The sequence below is a fragment of the Belonocnema kinseyi genome, chromosome 2 (genome assembly GCF_010883055.1).
Source record: "Belonocnema kinseyi isolate 2016_QV_RU_SX_M_011 chromosome 2, B_treatae_v1, whole genome shotgun sequence".
NCBI lineage: Eukaryota > Metazoa > Arthropoda > Insecta > Hymenoptera > Cynipidae > Belonocnema > Belonocnema kinseyi.
The window spans coordinates 98,366,264-98,390,989 of NC_046658.1; the positions used below are offsets into that span (position 1 = coordinate 98,366,264).

The 24,726-nt window shown below is 30.3% G+C and overlaps 1 protein-coding gene across 2 annotated transcripts; it reads left to right on the forward strand.

Annotated features, from left to right (window-relative positions):
- Positions 1–446: 446 nt before the first annotated feature.
- Positions 447–21,523, forward strand: LOC117167000 (tropomyosin-1). 2 transcript variants are annotated; one of them, XM_033351530.1, is made up of 7 exons: positions 447–582; positions 10,350–10,637; positions 11,334–11,467; positions 11,567–11,755; positions 12,369–12,444; positions 14,175–14,307; positions 21,137–21,523. In XM_033351530.1, exons 2-7 carry the CDS (start codon positions 10,398–10,400, stop codon positions 21,217–21,219), a joined length of 855 nt encoding a protein of 284 aa, XP_033207421.1. In that variant the 5' UTR covers positions 447–582; positions 10,350–10,397; the 3' UTR covers positions 21,220–21,523. The 2 variants fall into 2 exon arrangements, with proteins under 2 accessions (XP_033207421.1, XP_033207422.1); XM_033351531.1 differs by lacking the exon at positions 447–582 and adding an exon at positions 589–730.
- Positions 21,524–24,726: the final 3,203 nt, after the last annotated feature.

The following is a 24,726-nucleotide window of genomic DNA, read 5'->3' on the forward strand; positions in this document are numbered from 1 at the left end:
ACCCCGCGCACCTTTTGTTACACCTACCTGCGATGCAGAGTAAATTGTCGGAAGGGCTATAGAAGGGAGGGCTATTGAAGGTTTTCACTGTAGTTCAAAATGAACTTGTCAAAAAATGAACCGGAAAAAAATTGAAACCTAATTTTTTTCTTTGCTCTGATTCAAATTCAGTTTGGAATCGATTTAAGGTCTGGTGCGAAATTTCAAGTTCAAATTGCCTTAGAAGTCATTTTCAGAGGGTGTATTATCCACTCTGGAGATGGTCGGCCCACTACTTCCGGCGCCCGTGGTTCCTCAAACGTCACGAATGCCTCGCGTTTTTTTGGGATCTAAAAAAAATAGGAAAACAAAAGTAAAAGCTTCGCAAGTTACTCAGCAAGCTCTGCAGTGGCGCGAGCAACCAGTCGCGAGTTTCTCTAAACAAGTAGAAATAAACTTGAACCCCGTTTGCCGAGAGGCCGAAGTGCGCGATTGCTGATGGCTCGCCATTTTTGGGTTCCCCACCCGCGTCTTCCAAGACGTCCGACGTCGAGGAGCGTCGGGACGGCACTCGACGCGCGTCTCTCTGGTCGCTCGGGTTAGGTAAGTGTCTGGACAACGCGATTTTTTCGTCCTCGTGTTCCGGATACTCGAATTTCATACTTTTTATTTACAATAAGTTCGTAACATCTTCGAACCAGTTTTTCAAATCGTTCTCCAAAGTTCAGTTATTAAACTTCTGATAATTTGAGTGAGTAACGTGAAAAAAAGAAAAAAAAAATTATAAAAGTGAGCTTTTGGCACCGGGTGTGTGAAAATTGTTGAGGAACTCCCCTTTCAAGGATTTTTTGACAAGACTCATCCTGTGATACTCGAGATTTTTTGCAGAAGAATCTCTTTCTTTTCTACCAAGCTGTCTGTGGCGATGCAGGATTCTTTTAAGCTACCTCTTTATCACTGCGAAATAACACTCAACGCTTCACGCTTACTCTTTTGGGCTTGTAGACGTTGCGCGATGTCGTAAGTAGCATTAACACGGATAACAAAAATAAATAACACGTTCAAAATGGTATGTTTTCGAGAGTCGTATGTCAGAATTTAATGCCTCTCTTGTGCAAAAATTCCAGTCTTTTTAATGCCGAATAAAAAAGGGGAAAAGTTAGATTAAGCAATCGTCAAAATTAGTTTCACTATGTTGAAAAATATACAATTTTGCTTAATTGTTGTAAAAAAGAGATTCTGGGAAAACTAGAAACAAAACTTAATCTTTAATTCGTGTTTTCTTCTTTATATTGTTTAGTAATTGGTGTAACATTTAATTTAATAAATACTTAATTTTTTGCTAGAAAAATTAACTATTTTTTGAAAATTTCTGTTTCTGACTGAACTTAACTATTTAATTTCCGGTAGAAAATTCATCTTTTGGGTTTCGAAAATTCAACTATTTGATAATATATTAATTTCTTTTGGTTGAAGATGTATTTTTCCAACTGGAAAATTTAACTATTATATTTTCGGTAGAAAACTGATATTTTTAAGTCGAAAATTGCCTTTTTTTGTAGATCATTCATCTTTTGGGTTGAAAATTCATTTTTTTAAATGAAAATAGAACTATTCTATTTTTGGTAGAAAATTGATCTTTTTCAGTTGAAAATATATGTATATTTTTTTAGAAAATTGATCCATTGGGTCGAAAATTCAACTAGTTGGTTAACAATTCATTTTTCGAATTTCAGATTCATCATTTTGGTTAAAACTTAATTTATTTTGTTTAAAATGTAACTGGTTTTTTGAAAATTTGCTTTTGAAAATTCATCTTTTGTGTTCGAAACTTAAATTATTTAATTTAAAATCTAATTTTTTTACTTAAATTTAAATTTTTTTTAAATATTTGTATTCTTTGGTAGAAAATACATCTTTTGGGTTAAAAACTGAAACTATATTTTGTTTGCAAATTCAGTTTCTTGTTTAAAAAATTAGATATCTTGCTGTTAATTAAGCTATTATATTTGTGGCAGAAAATTTACCGTTATGAGTCGAAAATTTGTATTTTTTGGCAAAAAATTCATCTTTTGGTTTGAAAATTCCACTATGTGGTTAAAAATTAATTTTTTGTGAAAGATTCATCATTTTAGTTAACATTTCATTTCTTTGGTTGAAAATGCACCTAGTTTGTTCAAAATTGGTTTTCATTTTGTACAATATTTATCTTCTAGGTTTAAAATTCCACTATTCGATTAAAAATTCAGTTTTTTGGTTAAAGATTTATTATTGATGTTATGTAGAAATTTTGTTTTTTGTTACAAAAATCATCTTTTGGGTTTAAAATTTGATTATTTTGTTAAAAATTCATTTTTTTTGTTGAAGACGCAGCATTTTAGTTATAAATCAATGTCTTTTTTTTTAAATGTAACTATTTTGTTGAAAATTAGTCTTTTAAGTTGAAAATTCAACTATTTACTTGAAAATTAATTTTATGTGAATTGATGTGAATTAAAATTATAGTATTACTTATTTTATATGAAACAAAAATATTCATCTTAAAGAAAGAAGAATGAAAGAAAGAAAGTAAAAAAAAGATGAAATTTCAAAAACTTTATTTTTATTACAAGTTTATTTGAAGGAAATTTTGAAATATTTATGGTAAATCTATAAATTAGCTGAAATTTGATAAATTCCATAAATTTCTTCAAATGTTTGGTCATTTATGGTAACTTCTCGTTTCGAATCGATTCAATTTGTTTAGCACGATCATCTGATCGCTTAATAATGATCATTATCCACGTCTGACGACACTTTTGACTTCGTAGGGACTAAACATTAGTTTTCTCTCTCTAGGGCCTAAAAAGTATAATTTTAGCCCCTCTTCATAGGCGTTGGAAAGTGCTGACATTATGCAGGTGTAATGAAATATTATTGCATGAAAATTCTATTTATAGTTAATGCCAATATTATTTCCCGATAGTTGGGTCAAAAATTGGTATAGTAAAGAATACCAACAGTATTTTATCGATCATTTTAATATAGCTTAAAAATAATACATTTTGCATTAAAATCTGACATACTTCGTACTGAAAGTGGACGAAATAATAAATTAATATTTATAAAAATAAAAAGTGTTTGCATGAGAGTTAAATGAATACGTAACATTAACAATTTTGATGGAAAGGAATTGAAGAAAGGAGAGAGGTCGAGGAAGATTAGGGACGAAATTTCACGAATTCTCCGACACTTTGGGAGTCAGCCAAAAAGGTTAGGGCCTCACCACTTGCAGACCTGATGAAGAGAACCTGCTGACAGACTTTGTCGAACGTCAGCCATTGGCATTTTCGTGTCAAGGGTGACATACAAGAAATTCAGTTTTTTGAATCGGACCTTAAAGAAAATATTATAGCACAACTTCTAATCGAATTTCTCCCTCACAAGAATTTTTTCAAATTATTGTAATTTGTGAAAGAGTGAACAATGAGAATAGGTGATATCAATTAGGCTTTCTCTAAATTTAAAAAGAAATGGAAGAATCTAAACAGCCTAATTTCCCTTACTGAAACTATTTAAGAAAATTGTTTACTTTAAAAATAAATTTGACAATAATAATGATAATTTAAAGATTATTGATGAAACTGCTTTTGAAAATAACTGGAAAAAGTTGTCTTGAATCCAAACTTAAAACTCTCAAACTTGATTGAGAAACTTAAAAATCCTCATTGGTTTATTTGTGAAACCTTATTTTCTATTTAAAATCTGGAACAGGAAAACGACGTGACCTCAATTTCACACACCTTTCCCGAAATACGACACATATAAACTTTGGAAAGAATCTTATAAACATAAAACAATATTTTAAACCTAAAGAGTAATTCATAAGTGTATGAATTCCAAATAGAAAAATATTAGAAAAGCATTAGATTTCATAGATTCGATTGTGTAGAATTGAAATTCCATAAATTTGAATTAAGCGACGCATGCGGGGGAAAGCGGCACACTCTTGATTTTGTGCTTCTGAAAGCGCTATTTACTTCTTCAAGGTAAAAAATACAGAGGCTTGTAAATAACAATTCTAAAACTGCAATTGCAAAACTCAGAAGAAGCAATATCGCGTTTTAAATCGAGAATAGAGCGTGTGCCGCTTTCCCCCACATATGTGCCGCTTAGGCCCAGTTTACGTTTCTTGATTCTTTTTCCAGAAAGTAAAGAATCCTACGCGAGATTTATAAGAAAAAGTGTGTTTATTGGGGCGGCGCTCGTTTTGCAAAGTTTCGTAGAGTCTATTAATAAGTCCAGTCCGGCCAGTTAGATCGGATGTCGGTCGGCGTTGGCGGCCAAGTAAAGCTCGTTCTCAAGGGAGTTTTGAGAGACTCACGCTCCAGCTCGACCCGTTCTTCCCGACATCGTCAGCCACCGTTCGGTTCCTTATTAATAGAATCTGGCAGTAGATGCTATTTCCGTAGATATCAGCTCTCTACGGGTGCTACTTCGAAATGCTGATTGCTGAAAACCCTCGACTGGCCGAATATGACGAGATGCTTCTTCCATCACTAAAAAAATAAAAAATAAATAAAAAGAGGTCTATTGTGCGCCACCTGGTCAAATAGACTTCCGGTTGTTCTAACTCGGAAAATCAAACGACGAAAATGGAGTTCTGTGGAAGGCTTTCGGCTGACCGAATATGACGAGATGCTTCTTCTGCCTCTAAGAAAAAAAAACAAGAAAGAGGTCTATTGTGTGCTATCTGGTTCAGTAGACTTCCGTTCTCGCTAACTTGGAGAATCAAAAGACGAGGAATAAGTCCCTGCTGAAGACCTTTGGTTGACCGAAAATCACAAGATGCTTCTTCCATACTAAGAAAAAGAATAAAAAAAAGTCTGTTGTACGTCACCTGTTTCAATAGACTTTTGGTCTCTCTATCTTGGAAAATCAAACGACGATGAATGAAGCGTGCCAAAGTCAATGGGATTCTTTTCTCTGATGAGTCGTACGATACTTGCGTGCTTAAAGTTCCTCAGCAAGTTCCTGAGGTCGGGTGGTGAAAAAAATTCCAACCATCTGTTTAACTGACGATCTATTAGAGATACAAAATTATGATTCAAGCGGAAAAGTTTAGTTTTGGTATTTTTTGGGTCACTCAAACAAAAACAATTTCTTTATTTGAGGAAATATCCACCAAAAACCTTCAATTTTATGCAAAAGCCAGCCTACGTTTTTTAATTTTTTTAGGAGGCAGGGGAAACATTGTCGAAAAGTCAAAGAACCACCTCTATAAATAAAAAAATAAAAAATACCTAAAGGCGCCGGTACTCCTTATTTTTGTTTTTGTTTGTAGTATGGCTTAGGATTATTTCAAAATCAGAAAAAAAATTTGTTTGTGCTTCTTTTTGAGAAAAATTAATTTTTTCATTTTAACCGAATCATACCTGGATTTGAGTCTGATAAAAGATACTTTAACATTTTTTTTCTGGGTATGCTAAGATTATTTTTTTAATTAAAACGAATAAATAGTGCTAAATCTATTCAAAACATCGTTTTTTAATTTTCTTTTTTTAGAAAATGGGATTTTAAGCATTTTAAAACATTTTTGCGAAGAAAAGAAGTACGTATTGTTTCCAATTTTTAAAGTAAATTTTTCTATGGCTGCAATCGTTAAAACAGTTACTTAAAAAAAAACAAAATTTATGCAAATAATGTTACACGAAGATTATTCACTTGTTTTCTGAATCGGAAACAGCTAAATTGAAGGGAATGTTTTTCTTGAACAAATAAACCATGACTTTTTAAAATCCAGTAATTTTATAAAGAAATTTATAAATCATAAAAAACTTCTATTTTAGATACGATAGCTACGACGGCAACCTTGAATATTAGATTTTTTAAAATAGTTTCAGCGTATACGGAAAACAAAAAAAGTAAAACTGGATGTTAAATAATCTTTAATAGGGCTATAATCAAAGAATAAATGGGAGAAAGAAAGAAAAAATCGATTTTTCTCATAAATTGGTCTAGAAATTATTTTCGTTTTTTTCTTAGAATAAGACATACCAGAAATGGAAATTATTATTTTATTTTATTACCTTCAATGTAATAAAGGTATTTTGATATATCTTTTGAGATCTTTTCATACGTTTTTGATCCATAAGGGTGTTTTAGTAAACTGCCTTTCAGATAAATGATTTTAAGTGATTAATCTACTTGAAAGTCAGGAAAATGCACTAAAAATTGGAAAGAGGTTGAGAATTAAGTTTTTTGTTTTTAAAAAAGGTTTCTTTTTTATTTTCAGAGATGTTTTATAGAATTTTTCTACAGTGTTTTATTTTATTTTAATTTTTTTCAATGAATGGAAGCTTTTTGGCCAATTTACCCACAATAAAAAAATATGTTTACCATTGGTTTTTATTTCGAAAAATAATTAATTTTCTTTGAAAATACCATTTTTTCAGAAATGGAAATTCACACTACTCTTAAACATTTTTTTCTATTGCATTACTGACTAGAATGAGACATAAAAGTAAGATAGCCTAATGTTCTGACAATATATTAACAAAACTTAGTATTTAGCCATGAATTATAATTTTTATCATCATTAGTATCAATTAAAATATGAAAGAACATGCTTCCAAAATCTAAATATAAAAGAGTTTATCTATTGAAAAGATATTTCATATCTGAAAGCGTTTTAAATTCGAGAGGTTTAATTTTCAGTAGAAAAGATATTCTTGACAAGACTCGCTCAGGAGAACGGGAACGATTGGTCAGACATTCCTGGAGTGGCTAAGTAGAAAAGGTGGTTTTTGTTGTGGCAGCAAGATGCATTTTTTAAATTTGATTTTTAAATATAATTTAAGAGATTGATATAATCATAATAATTTATTAAAACTAGAGAGCATGAATATTTAAATTGTTCTATATTGAAAGATGTAACACCTGCTACTCAGGGCCATTCCCATTTTAGAAAATTAAAATATCTGCGCTATCTATTTCCATGAAAGCCTCTCTATTCAAAAATAACTTGAAGCTCTAATTTATGTGGAGGAAATTGTGTGACTTTTTTCTGAGCTCATTTAATTCTGGAATTAATTAATTAACTAAATTTCAATAAGTCACTTTCCTTGAAATATGAAGTTTATAGTCTACATTTAAATTCAAGACTCGGTAAATGTATTCTTTGTAACCTCAACAATGTTTAGGACTAAGTGCTATAAAATTAAAAAAACAGGTGGAAGTTGTTTTAAAAATACGGTATTTTTAAAATGAATTTGGTTTGAATGCATTTTAAATTAGGCATATTTTTCCGGTTTGAGAAAACAAAAATTTTACGAAATTATGAGTATATTTGATTTTTGACGATTATTATTCTAAAAACACTAGTTTTGTCTTTAAACTCCAACATATTTTGTTTTTTCAAATTAGATTTTTCTTGCAAATTCTGATAAGCTTTACCGTCCTCTTTTGAAGTCCACCTCAAAATTAACAAAAAATTAAATTCAACAAAATGGTGACGATTTGTTGGAAAATATAAAAAGTAAACTTGAACAACAACCATTTATTTTTTTTTAGAATTTTTCTAGATGTATAACGTTTTATATTAATATTTTTCAAACCTTTTTTCGTTTTCGAAAAAAAGCCAAAACTTTATTTTAGGGAAGAACAAATTTTCCCTATAAAAAAATAGGAAAAGATAAAGAGTAGGGCTTTTTATTAGAAAATCACTGTTTATATTTTTAAAACAAATCCTCAAATGTGTGTTTTTTTGTAATAAAAATTTTTTTCCTCAAACTGGAAAAGCATGCGATGAGAGATTCTGTGACTTGAAGGATAGAACAGGCTGAATTTTTTTTTTCTTTTAAAATTTAATTTTAATACCCCACGAAAGTTGTCCACTCATACCAACTTTTTACATAAAAAAAACATTTTTTTTATCGATCGGACAATTTCTTCTGTTTGCTTTTTGGATTTGAAAATTAAAATTTTTGCACACTTTTTTTTCTTCAGTTGAACATATATCAAACCTAAAATTCTCTTAGCTTGAAACAAAGAAACGTGTTATTATTTCGCATATATGTAAATACAAATTTTGCAGTGTTTAAAAATTCCAAAATTTTGAACAAAATCCCAATATCCCAAAATTCCTAAATCTCAAAAAAGATTTTTTTGGAAAAAGAAGTATATTAAAATTTTTCATTGGCTCAAGCTAAAAATTTTCAGGGGGGAGAGATTTTGCCTTTTCTAAAATGTCTGTATTCTACTTTATCTTAAAAGAGCATTTTTTGCACAATAAAAAAAAAAGTTTAATTGAGAAGAAAATTCCGTTTTGAATTTATAATTTTATAGCAGTGTTCATTATTGATAACTGAATTTTCAAATTTTCAAATCCAAAAAACGAACAGAAGATATTGTCCGATCGAAAAAAAGGTTTTTGCAGGCTGAAAGTTTGTATGGCTAGGCAAAGTTTACAGGGTATTGAAATTCAATAAGAAATTATATAAATGATCCATAATAGTGTAGAACCAGCCTGGTTGGAAATAAATTTGATCAGAGAATAATTCAGTTTCTCCTTTTTTTGTGAAAATATTTTCATGATTTTCAAAACAAAGAAATATTTAAATTAACAAAATTGCGGCCATTCTTTTAAAAATACGTAAATTATAACTAGAGTGTTTTCATGTGTTTTCCTTGATATAGCAAAAAGAAAATTAATACGTCTTGTATGTCTTTCATTCCATAGACTAGCAAATAGATTTAACAAAAGTAGAATCGTAATATTGTGTGGTGGAATTTGTTTTTTCTAACAAAAAATATAACATTTGTAGAATTATATTGTTTAAAACCAATTTTTCAAATTTCTGCATGCAAAAAAGCACTATTAGCGCCAGCGTCTTTTTCCATATTCCTGCCGTATTAATATACAGTATCTCATAAAAATTTAAAGTTAAGTAACTTTTGAAAGAGTCCCAAATTTTGCGGTGCGCATTCCACTAAATGAATGTCACTCGTAAACTAAAATACATAACATTTTATTTACACCCTTCCTAAATTCAAGACACACTCACCTTGTCTTATTTTCGGACAGTGAATAATACTCATGCAACTTTATATTTCGAACGGAAATAATTATTAGCGAATGATAAACAAAGTGTTTTCCGTGAAAAATATCTTAATATGTTATTTGTCAAAGCAAAATATTAGACACTTATTTTTTTGCGGTTGTTTGTAGTGCAATCCGAATTTTTCAAATTCATTAAAGAAACTTCAAAATTTTCGGAAATTATCAAATCGCGTATATTTCCAAAAAAATTAAAAGTCAATTGTCATATAAATGCCACCTTTTTTAAAAATGTTTAATGTATACTTCAAAATTATTGCTTACATTTAAAATACTAATAAGTATACGAAAAATTGCACAAGGAAAGTTTTTTTTAATTTCCATAGTAGTTAAAATTTTTTTTTTATTATATTGGTCTATAGAATTTTTTTCAATAATTGTTATTTCAAACCAAAGCAATAATTATTTTAAATAGATTGAACATCCAAATAAAATTTTTTTTTATCGAAAGATTTCATTATTGTATTTTTAATGGAACATGTTATCTTGAAAAACAAGGTTTAGTTGTTTAAATTCGATAATTTTCTAGGTTCGGGAGTTTTGCAGAATCGAATATTTTATAATTTGGCAATTTTCTGTCGGAAATTATATTTTTCGGTAATTTTCAATGTTGGTAATTCGCTTATATTATAAATTGTTTTGGAATTTTATTAATCGATATTTGTAATTTTAAGTTTGCATTTTCATATTTCGACAATTCTATAATTTCGACAATTTTCTATCTAGCAAATTTTTTTTCGGGAGTTATACATTCCTAAAATTACTTAATACCATAATTTTAAAACCCGAATGTTTTAAAGTTTAAAAATTTCAGAAATTAATAAGTAAGTCATAGTAGATAAAATATTATTTAGACAGATAAAAAATATTAAATTTAAATATTTTTTATTTTTGGAATGTACAAATCTTGGTCCCTACAAATTTCGTGAATTTATAAATATCTCTTTACATATTTCTAAAATATCTGGTTTTAAAATATCGAAAATTTTTATTATATGAATTTTTATTGTTTCATTAACTTTAAATTTCGAAATAGTTCAATTTATTTACTAAATATTTTTGGTAGTTTTACAAGTTGCCCCAATTTAGGGAAATTTGTTTTGCTATTAAACGAAAAGTATGTGTCTGATGTTTTGCCTTAGAGACTTCAGACTTTCGTGTAAGAACTTTTCACTGTAAATAATTTCTTTTTTTTCGACACGAAGAACTCATTCTCGGGCTGTGGGTGGTGTTAAGGATGTATTAAAGATTAATGAAATAACAAATATTTCAGCGGACGGGTAATTTTCGTACGTGAAGAAGACAAAAAACAGCCGCCACCATGGACGCGATTAAGAAGAAGATGCAAGCGATGAAGCTTGAGAAAGACAATGCGCAGGATAAAGCAGATACCTGCGAGGGGCAGGCAAAAGAGGCGAATATGAGGGCGGACAAAGTTCTCGAAGAAGTAGCAGACTTGCAAAAAAAGTTGACGCAAGTTGAGGCTGATCTTGTCACTAACAAAGGAAACCTCGAACAGGCCAACAAGGACCTCGAGGAAAAAGAAAAATCCCTCACAAATGTATGTTTTATTTATTCATTTTTTATCAATTACCCTTTTTTTATTCCTTTTTATTCTTTTTATTCCCAACTCCAAACTCCTAACTCCTAATTCCTAACTCTTAACACTGAACTCCGAACACACAGCTCCTAACTCACAAATGATGTTGCCAGTGATAGCAGTGCCTATAAGTGCTTACAGGGACCATTTGTTTGTATACGTTTTTTTTAAATTTAATAAATACTATCGAATAGTACATTTTTAACACTTAACATTACTGGTAATATTATTTAAAGACAATAGAATTTATTTATAATAATTGTCATTACAAGTGAACAATTTTTTTAATTCTAAACACCTTTGGGCAATAAAGCCATGAATTTGCCTTTTAAATGAAATGTAAATTCACAAGAAACATTTATATATACCAAATAAAAAAAATTAAAAAGGAAGTATTTAAGAAACATGAACTAAAAATGTTTGATAACTTTTTTGCGTAAAATTAAACAAAATTATGAGTATTTCTTAAATGTATATAATTCCCCCTCAAATACTTTAAAGTTTCATCAAAATTCAATCATGGGTTTCAGAAATATCCATAGTTGAAACAAATCAAACCCCAAAATTCAATATGGCGTAATTCTCGTAATTTTCAAAATTTTTAAAGCTTTAAATTTTTTATGTAGTTAATATTATATATGAATTCCCGATTTTTAGGCTGAGTCTGAGGTGGCTGCCCTGAACAGAAAAGTACAACTTATTGAAGAGGACTTGGAACGCTCTGAAGAACGTCTTAACACCGCAAGCTCGAAACTCGCCGAAGCATCTCAAGCAGCTGACGAATCCAGCCGGTAAAAATACTACCTTTCCAAAATTTATAAATCTTCTAATTATTGAATTTCTACATAATTCTTTGAGCCTTATAATTAACAAAGTTGATGAAATTTCAGTATGTGCAAAGTATTGGAAAACCGTGCTCAGCAGGATGAGGAAAGGATGGACCAGCTGACGAACCAACTGAAGGAAGCTCGTCTTCTCGCTGAGGATGCTGACGGCAAATCAGACGAAGTTGCACGTAAATTGGCCTTCGTTGAAGATGAACTTGAGGTCGCAGAAGATCGTGTCAAGTCCGGAGAAGCGTAAGTATTTTATATCTATTTCTCTATCATAGAAAAATCTATTTCTCTATCATAGAAAGATCTCTCCGCCGTCTTCGCCGTGCGGAGAATCAACGACCTGCGACCAATACAATTCCGGGTCCACATTAACCCGGGCGTCATATTACTACTTGTGCCACATTACCCCTAGGTGTTATATTACCATATGTGCCGAATCTCCCCGGGTATCATATTACTACATGTGTGTGTATTACCCTGGGCGTCATATTACTACTTGCGCCAAATTACAATAAGGGCCATTTTTGGTGGACAATTTTTCATGTATTTTGTTTACATTTACGTTGCCTTTACGTTACATTTACATTACGTTTACGTTTCGCGACCCTTTATATAGACAAGAGTTCACTGTAGTAAAATATTTTAAATGGATTTAATACTGCACTTTGTATAACTAAACTTAATAAATAAATAAAAACACGAATAGCGCGTAGGAGCGCGTTGCGCGCAGGGCCTCAACCTCAATACATATAAATGTTGAAAAAAATAATCCTTATTTGTACTGAAAGTTCAAAGAATAAGAAAAATTACAATGCTTAAATAATAATGAAATCTAATAAATGATGTTTGCTTTTAGAAAAATTATGGAGCTCGAGGAGGAACTTAAAGTCGTCGGAAACAGTTTGAAATCCCTGGAAGTATCCGAAGAGAAGGTAAAATTATTTTTTGTTTAGGTATATCTTATATCTTAATTCCAATAAATCATCCTTTTGCTAAGAAGTTGTAGTCAGAAGATATTGCATACATTGTTGTCGAAAACTTCATTGATTGCGTTATTGCGTAAATATGACTTTTGGTAACTATTTTCGGTTTTTTGTCTATTATAGATAACGAATTTTTTGGACCAACAATTTTCTAAGTCAACATTTCTAAATAACAAATTCTATATCATGATAAAATTCATTTTGAACTTTTTTTCAACATTATTATTATTCAAAGTAGCTTTTTTATAATTTTAAAGAGATGAGAAGCAGTTCTAGAACTCAAGAATTCAAAGTAAGATTTATGGGGAAATTTAAATTGCTTTAGGTTTTATTTTAAGTTTCAAGAGGTTAAAAAATTTGCCGTAAGATCTTTGACAAAACTGAAAATAACCTTTTTCGAAATATTAATTGTTTTAAATCTGCAATAAGATTTTTAAAAATTTTGCAGAATATTGTAAGATTTCGACTCAAGACTTTTTAAAAGATATGTAGAAGGATTTTGAAGTGGACAAAAAATGCAAAAATAATTTAAAATTTGAAGGTTTCAAAAATTGTTTAACAAAATGTAGATTTTTGAAGCTTTTGAATAAAAATTTAGAAGCTTTTTAAAAACGTTCACATGCTTGAAGAGAATAATTTGAAGGGAACAGTTTTTAATTTTGCAACATAACGAAAATTGAAAAAAATTGAGTAAGTTTAAGATATATTTGAAAGTACTACAATTAAAAAATAATTTGGTTTTAAATATGAATTTTAAAAGAAAATCAAAAGATTTAAAAAACATACCAAATTATTTCGTAGAACTTCGAAAACATGTATATGACGATCTTAAATTGATATTTATGAGTTTTGTACGATTACAAAAATTTAAAAAATCATGTAATTTTTATATATATTTAGAAGTTTTGAAAAGATTGAAGAATTATTTAAAACATAAAAATATGTCGAAAAATGCAAAACAAAGTTTAGATTATCAAAGATTTTGAAAAAAAGAATTATAAGATCTTCAAGAACTTTTTGAAGGTCTCACGAGAATAAAAAAAATTGTCTTAGTATTCCCACGAAAATATTGTATTATTTTTGATTAATAAAAATTAATTTCAGGAGAATGCTTAAAAAATTTCAAAATATTCCAAAAGATTCCGGAAAAAATTTGAAAGATTTCAAGACCATTTTTTGAATTTTAAAAGACTTTTCGAAATTTGAGGAAAAATTTGGTTCATTTTCAATGATTCTTAAGAATTTAAGAAGTTTTGAATAGATTGATATTATTTCCGAATATTTGTAAAATATTTTCTAATTTCTTCTGAAATTCTGAAAGTCCTAAATATCTTTTAAATTGATTCTAATTTTTCCTAGCGTTTTGTAAAATGCTGTAAAATAACAGAATTTTATTTACAATTTTCTAGATTCTTCTCGACATATGTAATATCTTAAAATTTTCTTTGAATTTTTTGAAGAATATTGAGAAAATTATATTCAGAATATAACTTCAGAAACAAATTGTTAATATTTATTTCTTTGTTACTAGATATCAGAATCTATTTTTAGCTCAAATTTAAGTGTTTGCAAATTTTAAACAAATAAATAATTAATCGAAATTTGCATTTTTGACAAAAATTAATTTTTCCTTTCAATTGAAAAATTACTTTAATAAAAGTATTTTACACTCATTTCAGGCCAACCAACGAGTTGAGGAATTCAAAAGACAACTAAAGACCCTGACTGTCAAACTAAAGGAAGCTGAAGCTCGTGCTGAATTCGCTGAGAAGACCGTCAAGAAACTACAGAAAGAAGTTGACAGGCTCGAAGGTCAGTTTCAATTAATGGACAATTTTTTAATATGAATTTTTTTTTTAATTATATATTTTGTCTATATTTTATTATTTTATCCAATCATTTTTAGGATACTCATTCTACATTTCACGATAATAATATGATGGGTTTTAGCAGTTTTCTATATTTCGTAAACCTCCTTTTGCATCTTAGTGTTTTTTAAAATGTTGCTTTTTATTGCTTATCTGCTAGTAGTTAAAATTTGTTTGTGCTCAAAATAAATGATATTATCATTTTTAAAATTAATTTATATAATTGATTTGAGAGCTACGCGCTTAACCGGTTAAACGCTTAAACAATTATAATCATCCAATTTAATCTGTAGAAGCGCTCAATTATAATCTTCACATCGCTTTCAAATTTTTTCAAATTTAAACTAACTTCAGTTCAGAGCCTAAATTTTTGTGTCCATTTGTATGTTGAGTTAATTCTTCTTGGTTGAGCAGTTCCACTATTAGGTTAGAAACGTATCTCTTTAGGTTGAAAATTCAACAATTTTGATGAAAATTTTTTCTTTCTTGACTGAATTTTTTTATCTTTTTCGGTTCAAAATTTAATTTATGGTTACAATTGCAATTATTTAAAGAAAATTGAACATTTCTAGTAAAAAATTAACAAAATATTAAAAAAAAATCTTTTTTCTTGAAAACTCCACTATTTTGGCAGAAAATTCAATTATTGATTGAAAATTAATATTTTCTTTTTGATAATTTTACTGTTTTGTAGAAAATTAATCAATTTAGTTGACATTTTATTTACTTCTTCACTGGAAAATATGTCCTGGGTAAAATTAAATTTTTTGTAGAAATATCAACTATTACATTTTTTCGGAAATTAATTTTTTTTTAGAATTTAATTATTCCATATTTGGTTCAAAATTTCTCTTTATTAGTTTAAAAACTCAACTACTATTTTGAATGTTTAACTACCTTGTTAAAAATTGAATTTATTGTTTGAAGATTCATCATTTTAGTCGAAAGTTCATATTTTTAGTTAAAAACTGAACTGTTTTGTTGAAATTTTTTTCCTTTTTTTTATTAAAAATAATATTTTTCAACTGAGAATTTAACTATTTCATGATCGGATAAAAATTTAGCTTTTTCATTAAAAAATTCAAATACAGTGACGCTGATTTTGGGGCTGACAGTGGGTGGGAACTAAATCATTATAGCCCCCTGCGCTTTTGTTTGTTTACGCCCAAGTGCTCACCAGAGTGACAACCGTAGACCCCATGCAGCTCCTGTTACACTTACACACGGAGCAGCGACAATTCTTCGAAAGGCTATAGAAAGGAGGGCCATTGAAGGGTTTCACTGTACTGGGTTGAAATTGATCATTTTTAGTTAAAAATTCAACAATTTGTTTGTAAATGGTTCAAAATTCCACAATTCAGTCAACATTTTTCTTTCTTGACTGGAAAAACTTTTCTTATTGAAAAATCAAATTTTTTGTTGAAAATTCGTTTTTCATTGATAAACTTAACTGTATTTTATTTAAAATTGTAATATTTATTTGTTGAAATATCAACAATTACATTTTCTATTGAGATTTAATCTTTTTTACTGTAAACTCAACTAATTTGCTTAAAATTGAAATACTTTGTTAAAAATTAATTTGGTTTAAATTGTATTCTTTCTGGACTGAAACATCCTCTCTGGTTGAAATATCAACTATACTGTTTTGATTCAGAAGTCGTCTTTTTTATTTAAAATTCAACTGCTAGTTTGACGAAATAATTCCTATGTTAAAAATAAAATTTTTTAGTTAAAGATTCATAATTTTAGTTGAAAAGAAATAACGTTGGTAGAAACTTGAAATATTTTATTGGAAATTAGTTCTTCTTGTTTTTGTTGAAAATAGTTATTATTACATAAAAATATATATATTTCATTTTTGGTCAACAAAGGTATCTTTTTTCTTAAAAATTCAACTATTGGATTGAAAAATTATCTTCCCTAGTTAAATTCAACTATTTGTCTGAAAATGTATCTTTTTAGGTTGAAATTTTTTTCCTTCTGGACTGAAAAATCTTTTCTGATTGAAAAATCAGCTAACTTTCTGAAAATTCGTATTTGACTGATGAATGCAACTATTTTTTATTTGAAATTAAAATACCTCTTTGTTGAAATAAGAAATATTAAATTTTTTATTAAGAATTTATCTTTTTGGGATAAAAATTCCCCTACTAGGTTAAAAGTTGAACTACTTTGTCAAAAATTAATGTTTTAGGTTGAAGGTTTATCTGTTAAGTTGCAAATATAACTTTTTTTTTAATTCATTTTTTTTATTAAAATGAACTTCTTAACAGTTAAATATTGTCAACAGTTGAATTAAAGTCAACGGTTAAATATTTAAATTGTGCGTGTTGTTTAAACGTTCAACCGGTCCAATACGTAGCACTAATTTATTCTATAAACTTGATTTCATTAGTTTTTATTATTATTTTAGAAAGACTAATTTTTTAAATAAATCTGATGATCGTTAACTTTGGTCAGTAGATCCTTATTCGTGGATTCGGAATTTTTTAGGATACTTTGGAATGATAGATCCCTCTTAGTGCTCAAAAAATCATTTCAGTGAATCCTACGTGATTTTCGAGAAAGCAACTTTAAATGCAAAACACTAAAAAATTTTATTGCAGACGACTTATTCCACGAGAAGGAGAAGCACAAAGCTATTGTTGACGATTTGGATTCGACATTTGCTGAGCTTATGGGCTACTAAATTATATTAAACACACGCCTAAACTCAAAACCATTCAAAGCTTCATTTATTTTTCTAAAAAAGTTGTCTCAACATTTATACAAATAAAAAAACTTTTTCTGACACATCCAATATTTTTCAAGAAATACGTTTTTGTCTAATTTGATTTACTTTGTTTGAAATTGATGTTATGGTATACAAAAAACTGCTGAGCGCAGCTCGGCTCTTACAAGCCGAAGGTTCACTGCATGAGAGAGCCAAGCTGTGCTCGGCAGCTAACTTCACAGTGACTAATCATCTCCCTAGTGTGATCTCGAATTAGGGTCTTGATCCGGGTCAATTTAAGATTATGTATTATTAATTTTGTCAGCCTAATTCGTTCAATTTATTTGCTTACTAGTGTGCCTTTTTTCGAAAAATTCAGTCATTGTTAAGTAATTTTCATAATTTAATCAAAATAAGGGTAAAATTTAACTCACTACTCGTATTCAACAATTTTATTCTTTGACACTTCAGAACATAGCAGTAGTTTCAATATTAGGAATAGAATTAGGGATATAGCAAAGTGTTTCATTCTCAATATTGCAAAAGCTAAGCAATTTAAATTTTGGAAAAATGTTCTAAGACTTTATTTAGAAATAAGGGTCCGTGTAAGGAACTACGTAACACTGAACGGGAAGGGGGGAGTGAGGTGGCTCAGGGTTTATGATGATTTGTGACGCATGGTAAGGGGTTAACACAAAATGTAACTGTACACACGGAGAAAATAAATTTTAATTACAATTTCTTTAAATGCTTGAAAAAATGAAAATTAGTGAGTTTTAAAGAATTCCTCCCTTTTACCCGGTTTTCAAGGAACTTCATCTTTTCTCATTTTTTCGCTTAAACGTGAACTATTGTTCGCAACTATCTTATTTGTAAATTAATTCCTTTTAATTGAAAAGTGTACTATTTTATTTTTGTTTTAAAATTCATCTCCCTTGGTTAATATTTATACTATTTGATGAAAGATTGAACTATTTTGTTGAAAAATAAATTTTTTTTTCGTAGAAAATTAATTTTTCAAACTGAAAATTAACCTATTCAATTTTTGATTGAAAGTTGATCATTTATTAAATATTTTAATTGACAATTCATTGTTTTTGGGTGAAAACTCAGCTACTTGGTTGAAAGTTAAACTAATTTCTAAAAACATTAATAGCATTTATTAAAGATTTTAAAATATTTTGTTGGAAACAGGTCCTGCTTTGATTGCATTTTTTTATGAAACTTTAAATATTCCAATATTGCTTGAAAATGTATCGTTTAATTTGAAAATTCTGCAGTTTGTTTGAAAGTGTATTTTTTTTGTTTTCAATTTATATTTTTGGTAGAAAGTTAATCTTATTGATTGAAAATTCAGCTAATCGATTAAAAGTTGAACTTCTTTGTTTGAAAATTGAACTATTTTGTTGAAAATTCGTTTTGTTTTAGTTGAAAATTACTTTTATTAATTGAAAATTTAGCCATTTAATTACTGTTTGAAAATTGGTCGGTTTTAGTTTAAAGTTCAACAGTTTGAGTAAAAATTGATCTTTCCTGTTGTAAATTTATATTTTTCTGGGTAGAAAATTAATCTTCTTGATTGGAAATTCAACTATTTCATGGAGAGTTGAACTGCTTTTTTAAAAATGTATTTTATTAGTTCGAGATCTCTGGCTTAAAATTTTAATATATTGTTTAAAATTCTTTTTTTTCTAAATCCATTAATATATAGAGTTTTAAAATTCAACTGTTATGCAGAAAATGAGTCTTTTTGGCTTGAAAGCTCAACTCTTTTGTTAAATATTCACCTTTTCGACTTGAAAATTCAATTTAGTTTTTGAAAATTCGTCTTTTTGGTTTAAAAATGTATCTCTTTCGGTAAAAATGTAATATTTTTGTTAAAAATTGCAATACTTTTATTTCAAATTTAATCTCTTTTGTTTCAAATATTAAAGTTTATATTTTTCATTGAGAATTCCTCTTTTTGGTTAAATAAGATTTTTCAACATTTTAAATTGAAATATTATCTTAGTTAAAATATCAACAGTTATATTTTTCTCTAAGAATTAATATTTTTGGATTGAAAATTCTTTTTTTGTTAAAAAATTAACTAATTACATTTTTCGTTGAGAATCGATGATATCTTCTTTGTTAACATTTTTTTTGAAGATTGATTATTTCAGTAAAAAATCCAATTATTTTCTTAAAAATTAATTTTTTTTGCTTAAAATTTAGCTGTGTTGTTGAACATTTTTCTTTATGGATAAAAAATTGTCCTTTTGGATACGAAATTCAATTCTTTTTGGTTGAAGCTTAATCTTCTTTGTTTAGAGAGCCAACTTTTCGGTTGATTCATATTTGTAGAATAAAAATTCAATTGTCTTCTAAAAAATAGTCTTTTTGGCTTAAAGATACTTAGTTAAAAATGCAACTGTTTGTTTATGAAGTTATTGAAAAAATTTTAATTTAAACATCAAGTTGAAAATTTGTCTTTGTTTTTCGTAAGTTCAACTGTTTGATTCGAAATTCACCTCTTTTGCCTTTAAGTTAAAGAATTTGGTTGCAAATGCAACTGTTTGGTTTTAACTTAATTTTGTTGTTGAAAATTTAACTATTTGGTTAAAAATTCCCCTTGTATGTGGAAAATTCAACTGCTTTGTTGAAAATTCATGTTTTTGAATTGAAAATGTCATCTTTTTGGTTTGAAAGTTAATCTTGATTAAAAATGCAACTGCTTGTGGGTAAAGTTAATTCTTTTTTGTTTCGAAATTCGAACATTCAGTTGATAATTTGAACATTTAGTTGGAAATTCGTGATTGTAGATTGGAAATGGAACAGTTTGTATACAAATTCAACGCTATCTCCTTTAAGTTTAACAAGTTAGTTGTAAATGCAACTTTTATGTTTCAAAATTCATCCTTTCGGGTTTAAAAATCAACTGCTTCTTAAAACATTCCATTTTTTACCTCGAGAACTCTACTCATTCATTAAAAATTTTGATTTATTTGGATAGAAAACTAATCTTTCCTCGTTGAAAATTTACCTTTTTTGATAAAAATTCAATTGATTTTTACTTGAAATACTAAGGATTTCATATCGAATTCAATATGGTACCTATAAATTAATTTTATTTAAAAGAACATATTCACCTATTATTCCCCTATTTTCGTGGAAAGTCACCTTATTTCTCATGTTCTAATAGCCTTTTGAGCTGTGAAGTCTTTTAAAATATTGTGTTTGTCTGTTTTGCGTTTTATTTGAGAGGTTTATTAACTGAAATCGAAGAAAATTTATTTACCTCAAACGAGGTGGAAGGAACTGGGTGGAAAATGTGTTAAAAATAGCGTGACGTTGTTTTTGAACGATTCTTATACATTATTTTTTAACCTTTAAGTATGGACTTTATTTCATTTTTGGGCAGGAAAGGGCCTGAGGTCCCACAGACCGCTGTAAATCTAATTGAAGAACTACAGAAGTTTTTGTTATATAATTTATACAAGTATATGAAGGGACATTGGAATGAGTAAGAACTTAATCAATTTGATCAATTTTTATTATAAATAACTCCCATACTCCCATACTAAGTCATTTGTTGCTAACATGAATGATAATCGGGACGTAAAATTGTTCTAGAATAGCTGCGTTCTATACTCTGGAGTGACATCTTGGGTTTTAATACCTTGAAACAAAATGAAATAAAAATATAAAATTATAAGGCTTCCGTGGACGTGCGGTCTGTGAGACCGCACGACTATACTTTAATATTAATAATAAATGATAAAAACGATTTCTATCAAAGTCATAGAACATTCCATACAACTCTCACAACCAAGCTTGTTTCAATTCTATCTTATTTTCTAGATTCTCACTTCACCATAATAAATCTATAATGCTTTTTAAGTTATTTTCCCTTTAGCCATTACAGTAAAAAGTGTATTAGCATTAACATTCTGTTTTGAAAAACAAAATATGCCCAGCCCTGAACATTTTCCTTAGACCTTTAAAATGAATTTTTCTGTTAAACGTAATTTTGATAAAAGATAATTATTTAACCCAAAAAGGTCTGTTACTTTTACAGATGAGCTTGGAATCAACAAGGACAGATACAAGTCCCTGGCCGACGAAATGGACTCGACGTTCGCCGAATTGGCAGGATACTAGTCAAGCGTCTTCTTCACGCAAGATATTTATAAGAGAATTCATATCTTCCAATCACCAGAGACAAATTCAAAAAACCCACTTAACGCAAGAATGCGAATTACAACTGGAGCTTCTTAAGAAAAAAAGCGATCGAGCAAAGTTAAAACACAAAGAATTACTCTCTATTACTATTCATATCCAGTTTACATTGCAAATTTATTATCGGAAATAAAAAAACTTTTGTTATAAGATAATAAATCTAATTATAACGTGATGTATGAAATGTTATGCTACGAAATTTAATAAATGGATGTAACTGTTTTAATTTGCTTTTTCTCTGTAAAAATTATATATTATTTCCTGTACTATGCTAATTAATTATTTATAATTAATTCAATACCATTAATTATAACTGATATAAATAATATTCAAGATGCAATAAATCGAGTGACTTAATAAAATATTTTTCATTGATGGAGAATATATTGAATATTTAATATACCTGATATTCTTATGCTTTCTATTCTTTTAGACGATTCATCCGTTTTTTTATATAGATATATATTTTATGACTCTCCCTTTTCTCGTTTTTAGATTTGAATGCAAACTAAATTAATAGAGACCAGTCAAAGGCGGATTCAGAAATAAGATGATTATCGTTCTCTAGTACTTGGACTAGGCTATATTTGTAGTAAGGTTCAAATATCGCTAGTAAAACAGTGTCCTGGGAAATTTTTTCGTGAATGATCCCAGCAACATAATTATGTCTGCGCGTGTATTATTATGCGAAAATCCTCGCGCAGATGTCAATGATGTGCTAGATATTCTCATTAGGATCTCCACGAAGGTGGCTTCTGTCAATAACTGCAGCCATACTGATTATGTGTTTTTGGTAATTCCTCATCTTGATTACCTATTCCTGGATGGAAATGACAAATCCTTCCGTCTTTGGGAAGAGCCTTAATAAAAGGTTTGAAGCAACACTATCCACGCGAGAAAGATCTAATGTTTGGGGATTTTGATTTTGCAACTGTTTACCTCGCTACTGAGTAGCTAGTTGTGTTCAGAATTGAGATGCCCGATTATCTAGAAGTCAAGAGTTGAAAGTTTTAAAGGGTTATACAGGTCAACTCTACAAATGTAGTCATGGAGTGAGATGTTAGTCCTGGTTTGGAAATATTCGTGCAATTGCGTAACCTGAGAGACACACAATCGAAAAAAATCCAAGATCTCTCTGCCTCCAATCTTGCGTGGTAGAACTATTTCGGCCCCAGCTGTACTTTCATGGTGCTTTCGGTGCTCATACATTTTCACGCGGATGATTCTGTTAAGCCTATCGAGGATAGTCAGGGACCAGGTGACTGGAAAAAGCAGTTCCAAGCGCGTTTTCATTACAGGGTGGAGCGGCCCCTCACCTGCAATATTGCAAAGTACTCGTCCGATACTTTTTCAGTCATCGCCTCAGTCAGAACATGGTCGTCCAGTATCAGTGAAGAATATATCTCTTCATATATGCAGCTTTCTGCATTATCCCAACCCGGAGACATCCTGATGTCATAGGAGAATTTTAGTAAGATGTTAATTAGGCTGCTCAGTTTCGACTCTGAGCTTGCATTAAATTTTATGTCGTCCATGTGCAGGAGTGGACTGAGTTGACACTCACCCACTGGCACCTCAATTTTGAACCCGTTGAACATATTGTTGAGTGTCCAACTTAGTGGGTACAATGCTAAACAAAACCAAAGTGCGCTGAATGAATCACCTTGGAAGATTCTTCGTTTTTGATGGACAAAGGTCGGGTATCTCTCAGCGCCTCACGACTACTACTTTTAATCCTTATGCACCACAAATACATAGCGTGATCTAGAAAGTGGACGACAATTGAACAGATTTTATATGTCTTAAGGATGTGGTCCTTGCAACCACAGATGCCTCGACAGCAACCTTTTTGTTCTTCCTGGAGGTCGTTTTTCTCCTCACAATATTTATAGACGAAATCAGAAATAATAGCCGTGAGGCACCTATAGAGGGTCTATCAGCAGCTACGTTTTTAGGTGTTTTATACGTTAGGCCCTCCGTCATAAAAGATGGCAAGTGATCTGGGCCCTGCAAGATGTTTTGAAGGGCCCAGAAAGAGTGGGGTGCAAAACCTCCATGTATTTGTACTACAAGCTATGCACCCCATCCTCAGCCGACGCTTTCCACTTTCCAGCCTCTTTAGGATGCGAGTTACATTGGAGGCTGAGATGGATAGAATATTCATCTTAGGAAACTGTGTAACTATAGTTTTTATTTAGACGGGGCCACGCACTGTCCAGTTAATTTGCCCTATGAGTACCCTAATTGCTCGAAACATCTGGTCATTTCATCAGCCTTAGGTGGTTCACAATAATGTAGAGTCTTGTATTTTCTATCTGCCAGTCCACGATAGAAACCTTTTTTTCGTCTGCCAAAAAAGTCCTATTGTTATCCATTCTCATGATCGCTCCGTTAAATCACCACAGTCCCTCTGACAGGGCAATGAACCTCTGTTTAATATAGTCAATCACTTCGTCCAGGTCCTCAGATGTTCTTGAATTGATGTTATGTGGACGAAAGATCTACTCCAAGTGGCGAGTCAGTATCTAAGACAGATTGCCCTTTCGAAATTGGTAAAACCATCCCAGTTTTGCTCATATTTTACTGATCTCGCCTTGAAGTCAAAACTTCTACGGAGGGTTTGACATCTTTCTTGGGTCATATTTGTTAGTAGCCTGGCTTCTGAGTTTTATTCTCAACACCCTGATACACGCGACCGTAACGCAATATGCAAGAACCTGTACCTGCATCAAGTTCATATTCTGCTGCAAGAACAGATGCAGTATCTCGGTGTTCAAGCCGCCAAATAACCGGAGAAGGTCTTTGTTGAATCTAAATTTCGGCTGACCGTTCTTCATTGATGGATCCTGTACTGCGAACTCTAGGGTAGCATCAGTAACGCACACTATGAGACGCTGGATTTCATTACCAAGCTCTTCAATGAGTTTAGCAGGAGTAGGAGCGGGCGCTGGTGGTTGCTAGCCTAACGACTGTCGACCATGCGATAGCCGCCCTGCTACATACCCCCGATCCGGCCTCGATTCGTCCATAGATTCTCGTGTCATGGGTATATGAAACTTCTCTTCCACCGCATCTTAGGGGTGTGCTACAGGTGCTGCTAGTGGTTGCTTCACCTGGTTTTCGATTTTACTTATTTCGACCTCGGATATAAGCTGGTGCCGCCTAATGTATCTTAATTGATCAGCAAGATGTTGTGTTGTCAGTCTATGGACCAACTCGGGATGAAGACCTACGAAGAGACGATGCTGTTTGCCCCTGATGGGTCCTCGCGTGCCTTTGGTCGAAAGTGACATCTGATCACCTCTCCATTCATTCCCGGCGTCCAATTCATCCTTCATGCTAGCGGAGTGCATTCTCAACCTCAGATCTTGTTCGGTTGGTAGTTATTCTAGGAAGGAGGTTCACGTCTATTATCTAACGCTTTCGTTG